Source organism: Giraffa tippelskirchi, chromosome 4 (assembly GCF_054371585.1).
Source record: "Giraffa tippelskirchi isolate mGirTip1 chromosome 4, T2T-mGirTip1v1.2.pri, whole genome shotgun sequence".
Classification (NCBI taxonomy): Eukaryota; Metazoa; Chordata; class Mammalia; order Artiodactyla; family Giraffidae; genus Giraffa; species Giraffa tippelskirchi.
In genome coordinates this window covers 80865911-80880668 of record NC_137278.1, presented here as the reverse complement: position 1 = coordinate 80880668, position 14758 = coordinate 80865911, and the positions used below count along the sequence as shown (strand labels likewise).

The 14758-nt window shown below is 43.0% G+C and overlaps 1 protein-coding gene across 2 annotated transcripts in view; it reads left to right on the top strand.

Moving 5' to 3' along the window:
- GALM (galactose mutarotase) overlaps positions 1–14758 on the top strand; it is a 64026-nt gene that overhangs the window by 12726 nt on the left and 36542 nt on the right. For both annotated transcript variants that reach the window (XM_081483228.1, XM_081483227.1), the window contains exons 2-3: positions 8287–8441; positions 12764–12970. In XM_081483228.1, coding sequence (XP_081339354.1) covers positions 8287–8441; positions 12764–12970 — 362 coding nt within the window. The remainder of the gene's footprint in view (positions 1–8286; positions 8442–12763; positions 12971–14758) is intronic.

Sequence of the window (14758 nt, the reverse complement as noted above, 5' to 3'; positions counted from 1 at the left end):
AAACAGAATCACAGAGATTACTTAACTTGTGCAAAATTGCCCATAGAGTCCAAGGAGAATTGGATAGATGACCTAGAATTTCTGAGCCTATAAAGCACTGGAGATGATAAATGGTATCTTCTTTTATCACCTCATTTCCATCTCTGCCTTATCACCATTCAGGAGGTAACTACCCTCCCCTCCCCTCCTCCCACTTGTACACACACTCATTTCTTACTAGTTTTAATTATTTTTTTATTAATAATATTTATTTGCTTGTTTTCTTGGGTCCTAGTTGCAGCACTCAGGATATTTGATCTTTGTTGCAGCATGCAAACTCTTGGTTGCGTCGTGTGGGGTGTACTTCCCGGCCAGGGATCACACCTGGGACCCCTGTATTGGGAGCGTGGCATCCTAGCCACTGGACCACCAGGAAAGTTCCTAATTTTAGTTCTGATATAAGAGTCACATGGATCTTAAAAGGCATCTTTACGCAATTCGTATAAAAAGTGCCATGATGATGATATAGCACCTGGGAAGCACCAGATTCTTAGTAGGCATAGAAGTGCCAATTTTGTGAGTGCAGTAATGTTGAATACGTTGTCTCTGTGAGTCTCTGAGTTTTGTGGGAGTCTAGGTGATAGAAAGTATTATCCCCAAATGTTCTTAAAAGGGAGAAAAAAAAATAGATTCCCTTGGATTACAGTGATCTAGCTTTTATTGACTGTATTGCCCCCCACCCCATGTTATTAACATATCTTGAGAAAGTTAAATGGCCTTCTTTTGTCAGCATCCATGACTGGAGCCACAAAATGCCAGGTCGAATCAAAGCATCTAAAGTATATTCTAGATACTGGGAATTACCTGGTGGTCCAGTAGTTAGGACTCCGAGCTTCCATTCCACTGGAGAGGGCACAGGTTCCATCCCTGGTCGGGGAACTAAGACCCTGCAAGCTATGTGGCACATCAAAAAAAATAGTGAAGAATTCCAGGTGCTGGATCGAGAGGGACATTTTCAACCTTATGCCATAATTTAGATAATTTAATTGTTTATTTAAAAAGGAAAGAAAATTGAAGTCACTCAGTCGTGCCCTACTCTTTGTGACCCCATGGACTGTAGCCCACCAGGCTCCTCCATCCATGGAATTTTCTAGGTAAGAGTACTGGAGTGGGTTGCCATTTCCTTCTCCAGGGGATCTTCCCAACCTAGGGATTGAACCCGAGTCTCCCGCACTGCGGGCAAACGCTTTACCATCTGAGCCACCAGGGAATCCCCAAAAAAGGAAAGCAAGCTATTTTCAAAAGACAAAGAAGTGTTTAGAACATCAAGTAAGACATTCTGATATATTCAGCCATCTTCAGGGATGAACTTCATTTATGTCATTACAGGAAAGCTTTCTGATACGTTCAGCCATCTTCAGGGTTGAACTTCATATCTGTCATATTATGAGAGTTTAGTTCAGTTCAGTTCAGTCGCTCAGTCGTGTCCGACTCTTTGCGACCCCAGGGACTGCAGCACAGAGTCAGGGTTTATCTTCACGTTACTATGACCCCAAAATGTTTTGAGCCACAGGGAAGAGCTAAGCATGGATAATTCCATGAGACATGGTCCTTTTGTAATTGCCAGGCTAGATGTGAACTCTCTCTCTCTGATTTCCCAGATAGATTATATAAACTACTTGGATGATGGCCATGAATGGAGGTCAGAATAGTTCACATACTCCCTAGGAAATGAGATCTTTGTTCTGTAGAATTCTAAAGAGGTAAGTCATATGATCTTTTAATTATAGGCTAGAAAAATCAGTAATGCCTCCTGTGAGGTTTTTCTTCTGCCATTTTTTGTATTGAAAAAATTTTTTCTTCTTTTTTGACTTGCTGGGTCTTCGTTGTAGCGTGCAGGCTTTTCTAGCTGTGACATGCAGGCTTAGTTGCCCCTAGGTATACGGGACCTTAGTTCCCTGACCAGGGATCGAACCTACGTCCCCTGGATTGGAAGGCTGATTCTTTACCACTGGACCACCAGGAAAGTCCCTTGAAAATATTTTTTAATGTTTTTTCATCTGCGTGTCCCACTTGCAGTCATTATGACTTCTTTCAAAACCTTGGTGAGAATATTTGCTTATGAGCTACAGGTATAAATAATCTACCCAGATAATCAACACGATTCCTTTCCTTTCATCTTCACCTCAGTTGCCACCAACACCCAGCTATTACTGCCAGGAGAGGCATTATGAGAAGATTAGAAAAAAAATCAACTTAGTGCTTGTATAAAACCTGAGTTTACAAGAGGTGCTGGGAGGAAAAGGGACCAGTTTAGAGGCTGCAGTTTCATACTACAGATGCCTAAGAGTATCCTTTTAGGAGCGTTAAGGATTCCTAGTTTAAAATCTCTGCTTTGTCCCTTATAGCTCTGTGACCTTGGGCAAATTATTTAACCTCTCTAGAACTATTTTCTCACCTGAAACAAATAGATAATGATTAAACATGCTATTGGCTGTGATTGTGTCTGACTATATTGAACAATTAATAATTTTAATCGTCTTTACTTCCTTTGCCCCCAAATATCTTACCTCACACTCCTCGAGTGTCTTATTTCACTTTGCTAACACTGCACAAAATGGCATGGAGATTCATTTGGGACAACCAGCAACCATTGTAAAACATATAAAAGATTTGGGATGTTTAAAGTGCTTGTCAATTAAACTGAGGTTAATTTTCCTCAGAAGGCCAAAAGAAACTCATTCAGGGTGTGGAGGTTTTGTCTGAGAATCCTGAGCAATTTTATTTGAGACTTTTAGGGCACTCTTGTTAAGGTTTGGGCTGTCTGAGGTTGACGTCATAGCTGGAATCCTTGGGATGTTTGAGGAGTGGCGAGGACCATACCCTGTTTATTAATGTATTCTGGCCAGTCCGTCGCCCAGAACAAAGGGACAAATTTTTTCTCTACCCTTTACCCTACATCAGATCAGTTCAATTCAGTCATTTAGTCGTGTCCGACTCTTTGCGACCCCATGGACTGCAGCACGCCAGGCCTCCCTGTCCATCACCAACTCCCGGAGTCTACCAAACCCATGTCCATCGAGTCAGTGATGCCATCCAACCATCTCATCCTCTGCCATTCCCTTCTCCTCCTGCCCCCAATCCTACCCAGCATTAGGGTCCTTTCCAATGAGTCAACTCTTCGCATGAGGTGGCCAAAGTATTGGAGTTTCAGCTTCAACATCAGTCCCTCCAATGAACACCCAGGACTAATCTCCTTTAGGATGGACTGGTTGGACCTCCTTGCAGTCCAAGGGACTCTCAAGAGTCTTCTCCAACACCACAGTTCAAAAGCATCAATTCTGCGGCGCTCAGCTTTCTTCACCGTCCAACTCTCACATCCATACATGACCACTGGAAAAACCATAGCCTTGACTACATGGACTTTTGTTGGCAAAGTAATGTCTCTGCTTTTAAATATGCTATCTAGGTTGGCCATAACCTTCCTTCCAAGGAGTAAGCGTCTTTTAATTTCATGGCTGCAATCACCATCAGTAGTGATTTTGGATCCCCAAAAAATAAAGTCTGACAGTGTTTCCCCATCTATTTCCCATGAAGTGATGGGACCGGATGCCATGATCTTAGTTTTCTGAATGTTGAGCTTTAAGCCACCTTTTTCACTCTCCTCAAGAGTCTCTTTAGTTCTTCTTCGCTTTCTGCTATAAGGGTGGTGTCATCTGCATATCTGAGGTTATTGATATTTCTCCTGGCAATCTTGATTCCAGCTTGTGCTTCACCCAGCCCTGTGTTTCTCATATACTCGTATACTCTCATATACTCATATAACTTATATGCAGATGTACTCTGCATATAAGTTAAATAGGCAGGGTGACAATATACAGCCTTGACGTACTCCTTTTCCTATTTGGAACCAGTCTGTTGTTCGATGTCCAGTTCTAACTGTTGCTTCCTAACCTGCATACAGATTTCTCAGGAGGCAGGTCAGGTGGTCTGGTATTCCCATCTCTTTCAGAATTTTCCACAGTTTATCGTAATGCACACAGTCAAAGGCTTTGGCATAGTCAATAAAGCAGAAATAGATGTTTTTCTGGTACTCTCTTGCTTTTTTGATGATCCAGAAGATGTTGGCAATTTGGTCTCTGGTTCCTCTGTCTTTTCTAAAACCAGCTTGAACATCTGGAAGTTCACGGTTCACTTATTGTTGAAGCCTGGCTTGGAGAATTTGGAGCATTACTTTACTAGCGTGTGAGATGAGTGCAATTGTGCGGTAGTTTGAACATTCTTTGGCATTGCCTTTCTTTGGGATTAGAATGAAAACTGACCTTTTCTAGTCCTGTGGCCACTGCTGAGTTTTCCAGATTTACTGGCATATTGAGTGCAGCACTTTCACGGCATCATCTTTTTAGGATTTGAAATAGCTCAACTGGAATTCCATCACCTACACTAGCTTTTTTCATAGTGATGCTTCCTAAGGCCCACTTGACTTCACATTCCAGGATGTCTGACTCTAGGTGAGTGATCACACCATCATGATTATCTGGGTCGTGAAGATCTTTTTTGTACAGTTCTTCTGTGTATTCTTGCCACCTCTTCTATATCTTCTGCTTCTGTTAGGTCCATATCATTTCTGTCCTTTATTGAGCCCATCTTTCCATGAAATGTTCCCTTGGTATCTCTAATTTTCTTGAAGAGATCTCTGGTCTTCCCCATTCTGTTGTTTTCCTCTATTTCTTTGCATTGATCACTGAGGAAGGCTCTCTTATCTCTCTGTGTTATTCTTTGGAACTCTGCATTCATATGGGAATATCTTTCCTTTTCTCCTTTGCTTTTTGCTTCTCTTCTTTTCACAGCTATTTGTAAGGCTTCCTCAGACAGCCATTTTGCTTTTTTGCATTTCTTTTTCTTGGGGATGATCTTGCTCCCTACTCCTGTGCAATGTCACGAACCTCTGTCCATAGTTCATCAGGCACTCTATCAGATCTAGTCCCTTAAATCTATTTCTCACTTCCACTGTATAATCGTAAGGAATTTGATTTAGGTCCATCTGATTTCGGTGTTGACCATCTGGTGATGACCATGTGTAGAGTCTTCTCTTGTGTTGTTGGAAGAGGGTGTTTGCTATGACCAGTGCGTTCTCTTGGCAGAACTCTATTAGCCTTTGCCCTGCTTCATTCTGTACTCCAAGGCCAAATTTGCCTGTTACTCCAAGCATTTCTTGACTTTCTACTTTTGCATTCCAGTCCCCTATAATGAAAAGGACATCTTTTTTGGGTTTTAATTCTAGAAAGTCTTCTAGGTCTTCATAGAACCATTCAGCTTCAGCTTCTTCAGCATTAGTGGTTGGGGCATAGACTTGGATTACTGTGATATTGAATGGTTTGCCTTGGAGACAAACAGAGATCATTCTATCATTTTTGAGACTGCATCCAAGTACTGCATTTCGGACTCTTTTGCTGACTATGATGGCTACTCCATTTCTTCTGAGGGATTCTTGCCCACAGTAGTAGATATAACGGTCACCTGAGTTAAATTCACCCATCCCAGTCTATTTTAGTTCTCTGATTCCTAGAATGTCAACGTTCACTCTTCCCATCTCCTGTTTGACCACTTCCAATTTGCCTTGATTCATGGACCTAACATTCCAGGTTCCTATGCAATATTGCTCTTTACAGCATCGGACCTTGCTTCCATCACCAGTCACATCCACAACTGGGTGTTGTTTTTGCTTTGGCTCCATCCCTTCATTCTTTCTGGAGTTGTTTCTCCACTGATCGCCAGTAGCATGTTGGGCACCTACCGACCTGGGGAGTTCATCTTTCAATGTCCTATCTTTTTTCCTTTTCGTACTGTTCAAGGGGTTCTCAAGGCAAGAATCCTGAAGTGCTTTGCCATTCCCTTCTCCAGTGGACAACGTTTTGTCAGAACTTTCCACCAGGACCCATCCGTCTTGGGTGGCCCTTCACGGCATGGCTCACAGTTTCATTGAGTTAGACAAGGCTGTGGTCCATGTGATCTGATTGGTTAGTTTTCTGTGATTGTGGGTTTCATTCTGTCTGCCCTCTGATGGAGAAGGATAAGAGGTTATGGAAGCTTCTTGATGGGAGAGACTGACTGTGGGGGAAACTGGGTCTTGTTCTGATGGGCGGGGCCATGCTTGGTAAATCTTGAATCCAATTTTCTGTTGATGGGTGGGGCTGTGTTCCCTCCCTGCTATTTACCCAGGGCAAAACTACATCCGTTACTGACTAGATTAAACCAGCATTCTTGGCTTGACCTAGAAACTGCCCTTTTTCATGGAAAATAGTATTTTCTGCATTTCAAAAACAAGCTTCTTAGCCCTATTCAGACTTTGGGAACTGTCACTTTTTGTAATTTTTATTTGATTTAAAAGCTTAGTAATAGGGACTTACATTGTGGTCCAGTGGTTAAGAATCTACCTTCCAATGCATTGGGTTCCATACCTGGTCAGGGGGCTAAGATCCCACATGCCGAGGGGCAACTAAGCCCAAGCACCTCAAGGAGAGGCTCTTGTGCTGCAACTAGAGAAAGCCTGTGTGCTGCAACAAACAGCTGCTGTGCCACAACAAAGATCCAATGCAGCCAAAAAAAAAAAAAAAACTTTGTAGCAAATGAAAATAATATAAAGTCCATTTGTTCTGAAGAGTTTCTCAGAGACAGTTAGGAGCAGTCATTTCTGCTATCCTTAGCGTTTAATCCTTAAAAACTCTTCATCTAAACCATGGGTTGAAATGTGCTTCTTACTTCGGTGAGCTTATCAATTGTTGCCAGAAAGTGGTCCCTTCTCAGAGAGTTCTTGCAAGTCCATGATGCAGCTTGCTGTTGAATTTATCCTTGTCTCTGATGCCAAGCACGTGGCTGGCAATGAGAAGGGGCTTGGTGTACACACCAGTTGAATGAATCAAGGTAGGAGTCAAAAGGAGATGTAGCTAAATGATTTTTTAATAGAAATCCTGCTTTTCACATTTTCAAGCTCCTGGAAAGCAAATGAAATTTGTTCCACATTATATGTCATCAGGGAAAGGGAAATTAAAACAACAATGAGACCTATTAGAACGGCCAAAGTCCAGAACACTGACAACACCAAATGCTGGCAAGCACATGGAGCAACAGGAACTCTCATTTATTGCTGGGAATACAAAATGGTACAGATACTTTGGGAGATAGTTGGCAGTTTCTTGCAAGATTAAACATACTCTTATCATATGATCCAGCAGTCACATTCCTTGGTATTTTACTCAAGGGAGTTAAAAATGTATGTCCATACAAAAACCTGCATATGAATATTTGCAGTAGCTTTATCCATAATTGCCAAAACTTGGAAGCAACCAAGATACCCTTCAATAGGTGAATGGATAAGTAAACTGTGATACATCCAGACAATGGAATATTATGCTGTGTTAGAAAGAACTCAGTCCAGAAAAATATATGGAGCAACCTTAAATGTATGTTACTAAGTGAAAGAAGCCCATTTGGAAAGCGTATCCACACATATACTCAAATATTAAAGGATATACACAGATCTACATAGGAGGGAATTCCCTGGCATTCCAGTGGTTAGGACTGTGAGCTTTCACTGCAGGAGACACTCAGTTGATCCTAGGTCAGGGAACTGGTGGAGCTTCCGTTGTAGCTCAGTTGGTAAAGAATCTGCCTGTAATGCAAGAGACCCGAGTTCGATTCCTTGGTTGAGAAAATCCCCTGGAGAAGGAAATGGCAACCCACTCCAGTATTCTTGCCTGGAGAATCCCATGGACAGAGGAGCCTGGCAGGCTACAGTTCATGGGGTCTCAAGAGTTGGACACAACTTAGTGACTAAACCACCACCACCACCAGGGAACTGGGATCCTGCAAACCATGTTACGAGGCCAAAACAGCAAGCAAAAAACTAAACGATATAGATATACATAAGAATATAAATGGTGGACTTCCCTGGTGGTCCAGTGGTTAAGAATCTGCCTGCCAATGAAGGGGACATAGGTTCAGTTCCTCACCTGGGAAGGTTCCACATGCTGTGGGACAATTAAATCAGAGCACCACAACTGCTGAAGCCTGCGTGCCCTAGAGCCCAGCACCCATGCTCCTCAACAAGAGAAGCCACTGCCATGAGAAGCTTGTGCACTGCAACTAGAGAGTAGCTCATGTGCAGCAACAAAGACCCAGTGCAGCCAAAAAAAAAAAAGAATATTAACAGTGGTTCTCTCTAGTGATAAGATCAGAATGATTTAAGTGTGAGCCTCATCTTTGGTTTGAAGGTTTTAAAATTGCTGTCATCTCATATCCTTGCAGGGTACCTCCAAAAGCAGCCCTACTTTGGAGCTGTGGTTGGCAGGGTGGCCAACCGAATTGCCAAAGGAACATTCACGTTGGATGGGAAGGAGTATAAACTGGCCATTAACAACGGGCCCAACAGCCTGCATGGAGGAGTCAAAGGGTTTGACAAGGTGAGTTGAAGTCATTGCACAGTGTCCTCACCTGGCACACTTCATTAAGTACCTTCAAGCATGCCTTGCCTTTGCCAGGCACAGCCCTAGGCCCTAGAGTCAATGTGTGGTAAGGTGATCCAGGAAAGAGGCTGCTCCCATGTTTGGGGCCCGGGGGGGAAGCAGATTGCTGGCTGTGTTCCAGGACCCACCTTTTTCTAGCTCATCTGACTATGATGAGTAGGCAGGGGAGCCCCCGAGTGAAAGGATGACAACCTTTGACTTAGGAAAGACAGGGAACGAACGCCTGTCTCACGGTTTTGGGATCAGAGAGTTGACCTTAGGCCCAACAGAAAAGTGGATTGAAGACAATATGTACCACTTCCTGCACAAAGCATTGCATATATTATCTCCCACCCTTATTAGAACCGCATATTACCACCAGATGAGAAATCTGAGGCCCTGAAAGGCCACACAACTCCTAGGTTGGGCTGCCTGACCCAAAGCCCTCATTCCTGTACTACAATTGCTGGTGTCTGCCACAGCCACCTGCGTACCCCAACCCAACACCCCCCTAGTATTAGTCTATAAGCTCTTCCCCCCGACCCCGACTGGCATGTATTGTGCTGCCACATCCAGGCTACCCTTCCAGTGAAGGGTCTCATGCCTCAAAATGACGTCAGATTCTCCCCAGTTCTCCCTTTCCACGTTAACTCCCATCCTGTAAGTGAATCCCTGGAAAACCAGGTTAGGAAAACAAATTGATCAGACAGCTTCTCCCTGAGGTGGGAATGCCTGGCTTCCTGTTCTTTCCTAGTTGTGTGGGAGTCTGCAGGTTAACCTCAGTGATTCTCTTACTAGTCTAATTTCAGAGAGGTAATTTTGGTAGTTAGCTTTCCTTTCAATTATACCACCCAGGTTATTTCCTAGAGAAAAGCCAGAGAAGACAGGAACATATATGGCATGTTAAGAATCACAATCTCTTCTTTTCTACCTCTTAACCACCTCCTATCCTGCTGAAGGAAGTTGGTCACTCTGTTTCCTCTGTTCTGTCAGCTTCCTGTCTGTGGCTTAGAGCCAGACAGCCCCATTACTTCCTCTTTCCTCCATGATGAAACTCCTCATGCCAGAGACGGCTGAAGGCAGAGGATGGCTTCTGTCCTGGCAATATTAGGGCAGAGGGTCTCTGGAATATGCCAGGTCCATGGGCAAACCCCAACCAGAGTAAGCTAGGTTCAGCTCTGTTTGGCCAGGGGTCTTCAGGGGAGCCTCAGCACCTTGTTCTAGCTTGTTCCTGCTGCCTCTGTTCCACATGGAGTTTTCTGTGGTGTTACTTACAGGGTACGCCCTGTAGGAACAAACACATAAAGATAGTGAGTGTTTATATCCTTCTCTGCAGTGTGTTTACTGAGCCTCTTCTGTGAACCAGAGAGCATAATAGGATAGAGATTCCTGATACTCCAGTGTAGTGAGTTACATGAATAACAGTTATAGGCAACGAGCCCCATAATATAGATGCCAGAGGTGTGCCACAGGAACTGGTATTAATAGCAGCTAGGGAGGTTGGATTTGAACTGTTCTTCAAGAAAAGATTGCATGTCATTTAATAAGTGAATATTTGAGAAAGTGTCTGTGCAACAGCCCACAGAGGGTGGGGAAAGACTGGGAATATAATCATGAAGCCATTGAAGGTTTTAGGACACTAGGTTTTCATGGAGCAACATGAGCAGTATCACATGAACTTGGTTTTCAGTTGTGTTTGATCTCAACAATTACTGCATAATTGTCGGTTTGCAGGTAATTGTTTTCTTATTTATACCAACACATTTTTTTAAAGATGAAATTTGAATAACCTGACAGAATTAGAAATGGTGTTAGTAGGCCTAGAGAAACAAATCTGGAAGTTTTCAGGAAAATTTGGAAACTACTGAATCAGGGAAATTCTCCTGTGAATAGGAATTGTATTTTCCACTTTATCTGATGATATTGACTTACACAAAAATCTTTCCGTTGTGTCCTTTCTCTAAAGGCGAAAAACTAGGTAGCAAGTTAAGACCATTTATTTCAAATATTTTATTTCTAAAATTTCCCATTTGGGGGTTTCTTTTTTCTTTTAGTTCAGTTCAGTTCACTCAGTCGTATCTGACACTTTGCGACCTGATGGACTGCAGCACGCCAGGCTTCCCTGTCCATCACCAACTCCCAGAGCTTGCTCAAACTCATGTCCATTGAGTCGGTGATGCCATCCAACCATCTCATCCTCTGTCATCCCCTTCTCCTGCCTTCAATCTTTCCCAGCATCGGGGTCTTTTCCAATGTGTCCATTCTTCGCATCAGGTGCCCAAAGTATTGGAGTTTCAGTTTCAGCATCAGTCCTTCCAATGAATATTCAGGACTGATTTCCTTTAGGATTGATTTTAATTGACCTTTTTCTTTAATCAGACATATACCAGGTTTTATATTTTAAGTGTCTCAAAAGTTCACCATTTCCAGGAGATAATTAGGGTGTAAAATTAATTTTTTACCAAGGTCACTGAATTTGTTTCAGATACCAGCTGCTTTTACTTTAGGTGAAAGCAGAGCCCTCCCTTCCTACTGGGCTCTACTTCCTGGCAAATGTTGTGTCAGTGAGAGATGCAGGCCATGTCAGGAGTGGGTAGGCAGAGGCTAGGCTCATGGGCCACTCTTATGGCCCACACAAGTTACTGTCTTCCAAGTCTATTTGGAATGACAGTGTTTGGTCTCAACTCCACTGTTGAAAATGAAGATTGGAATAAAACATTCACTGAAAGTAAAGATGTGGAATAGTGTAGACTGTCAGGCTAAGTTTGAATCCTAGCTCTGTCACTCATTACATGTATGACTTTAAACAAGATTTTTTTCCCTTTAAATAACTTCATGAAGTGTGAAAGGGTTCTATTCCATCCTCTAGAATGTGGGAGGTAGAAGTGGGCAAGTTAACACCACTGAACTCAGTTTGCTCCTCTGTAAAATGAGGGTAATAATATTAGTTGTACCCATATGAAATTGCCAGTGCACAACTGTTCTGACCTACGAAAATGGTAATATTAGTTGGTTCAGCCAAATCCTTATCAAATGGTTTATGTAAAGCACCAGGTCAGTGGCTAATGAGCGCCCAACAAATGAAGGTCTCATGTCAGCAAAGGTCCCCTTTACTAGTGATCCCAGGGCTCCCCAAAGGGACTGGAGGTCTCTGGCTACCTCATCCTCTGATGGTGTAGAATAAGGAAGCAGGCTCTAGGATTAGACCACTTGATTCAAATCCAGCATTTTACTAGCTGTGTGGGCTGGAACAAGCAGTTCATCCTTTCTGAGCTTCTGCTCTCTCATCTTTAAATGAGGATAACGGTACCCACTTTAAGTCAGTCCTGAGACAGAAAAGATAGTGTGTGTGACATTTCTAGCAAGTCCCTGGGCTCATAATGGGCACTCGATAAGGCATAGAAGATTATGTACAAATTTCAGGTGTATAACATAGTGATTCACAATTTTTAAAGATTATATTCCATTTAAAGTTATCATAGGGTCTTCCCTGATGGTTCAGTAGTAAAGAATCCACCTGCCAATGCAGGAGACCCAGGTTCAATCCCTGGTGCTGAAATATCCCACATGCTGCAGAGCTACTAAGCCCATGTGCCACAACTACTGAGCTTGTGCTCTAGAGCCTGGGAACCACAGCTACTGAAGCCCGCACGCCTAGAGCCCATGCTCTGCCATAAGAGAAGCCACCGCAAGGAGAAGCCTACACATTGCAACTAGAGAGTAGCCCCTACTTGCTGCAACTATAGAAAAACCCATGCAACAACGAAGACCCAGTGTAGCCAAAAAAAAAAAAAATTAACCTCTTCTCTAAATAAATAAAGTTACTATAAGTGAAAGTGAAAATTGCTCAGTCATGTCCAACTCTTTGCGACCCCATGGACTATACAGTCCGTGGAATTCTCCAGGCCAGAATACTGGAGTGGGTAGCCTTTTCCTTCTCCAGGGGGTCTTCCCAACCCAGGGATCAAACCCAGGTCTCCCACATTGCAGGTGGATTCTTTACCAGCTGAGCCACAAGGGAAGCTATTGGCTATATTCCTCATGCTGTACAATATATCCTTGTAGCTTTTTTATTTTATCCATAGAAGTTTGTATGTTTAATCCTCTATCCAATGGTAACCCCGTTGGTAACACTAGTTTGTTCTATCTGTGAGTCTGCTTCTGTTTTGTTATCCTCACTAGTTTTATTTTTTAGGTTCCAAGCTGTCCTTAAATATTGCAATGTGGCATTTAGCTCGGCACTGGAGTGACTAAATAGCTTTGAAAACACTTTTTTCCAGGTCCTCTGGACCCCTCGGGTGCTGTCAAATGGTGTCGAGTTCTCACGGCTCAGTCCAGATGGTGAGGAAGGCTACCCTGGAGAGTTAAAAGTCTGGGTGACGTACACACTGGATGGTGGCGAGCTCATGGTCAACTATCGAGCACAGGCCAGTCAGACCACCCCGGTCAATCTGACCAATCATTCTTACTTCAACCTGGCAGGCCAGGTAAGTGAACTTGCCTCTGTTCACCTGCTGTAGTGTGGAATGACCTGGGGGTGGGGGGGCTGTGACTGAAGAGACTAAACCACTAGGGAATTACTCTGGAGATGAGGTCACCCTTGGGGTGAGGAACATCACCCAGCAAAGCATCTGACTCATAGTAGCTGCTCAACAAATGGAAACTATAGGGAAAGGAGTACATTGAGTAGCTTGTGCTGCCCACATGCTCAGACAGGTAAAACTAGCTATTTCAAGAACTTCCTCTCATCTGGGACTTCCCAGGTGGTCCAGTAGCTAAGACTCTGAGCTCCCAAAGCAGGGGTCCCAGGTTCAATCCCTGGTCAGGAAACTAGATCCTGCATGCCGAAACTAAGTGTTCACATGCCGCAACTAAGAGTTTGCATGCCACAACTGAAGATCCTCCAGGCTCAGCCAAATAAATAAATAAAAATATTAAAAAAAAAAAAAAAAAAAAGAACTCCCTCTCCTCTAACTGTGACAAGGGCTTACATTTGCTTCCCCTATTCCACTCCTCCCCCTCTCCCAAAAATTACTTCTAAGTAAGGCATTTTCCATATTGGATCCTTGGACATGTACTTAGCCCAGCCCCTTTTAGGAATTGCTGCCAGTATTGGGGTGCTCCCACTGTACAAACCCACCTAAAGAGTGGTGTGAAGACACTGAGAGCCCCTCTTAGGTAATTTCTTCTAAACTACCTCATTCCCCCCTAATGGTAATATTTTAGCTTACTGAGGAAGCTATTACATGACACAAAATAAAAGGCTTAGCTAAACTCTAGATTCTGTCTATGACTTTCTCTTCATCTGAGAAGCTCATCATTGTTCACTATACTTGAATCACTTGGGCATGATTTCCTACCACAAGATGATGTTCACAGCCTGCTAGTAATACCTTGCATTTTTATACTTTTTAGGAGTTTGCTGATTTTTTTCTAGAATCTTTTCAAATAGCATGAGCTAATTTGTTCTTACATAATTTCCAAAGCTCTTCCTTTGAAAATAAGAAAGATGGTTCTTCACTTGCTCATTCTTTATGTTCAAGAACCGTCCTTCTTGAGATCTTAAAGACAAACCAAAAAAAAAAAAAAGACAAACATGCACAAGCCATAAAAGACTCTGCAATCATAAGCATAAAATCCCACTTTTAAAAATAAGCTCAGAAAGAAACTTCACATAAATAACACAAAATATTAATGGTATTATGTGGGTAGCAGATCATGGTGATTTTTCACTATTTTCCACATTTTTGTAAGCAAGGAGGTGGTCTAAAGGAATAGATTCAGAAATAGAAAGAGAAATTAGGCGTGAGGTAGTACATCTGCCTGTGTGTTCCAGTGAAGAACACAAAATGGGGACATAAAGTTCACTAAGGCTCTTTCTGTTTACCTGAGAGGAGGACCCTCCTGACCAGAATTTTCCACCCTTCCAATCCTACAAGGACTTGGAGGGACAGGTATTTCTAAATTTTTTGTTCCAGAGGCTGCATAGTTTCCCAGATCACAGACCCCACAAAGAAAAGTGGTCAGGGCGAACTCCCTTGTGTGTGCTGTCTTAGTAAGTACAGCTCAGATCCACAGCCAGTAGCTTCAGGGGTGGGGATGGGTGAGGGCCACCAGCCTTTGGAGCAGACACGTAAGAGTTGCTGGGCAGTTAATCAGCCTGGGATCAAGGGGTCTCTCTGAATTTTCAGAACATCTCTTGCCCCACTGGAAAAGCATTATAGTGTATTTTAAACCCTCCCCAGGAAAAATAGCTCAAAACTTAATATTTAAAG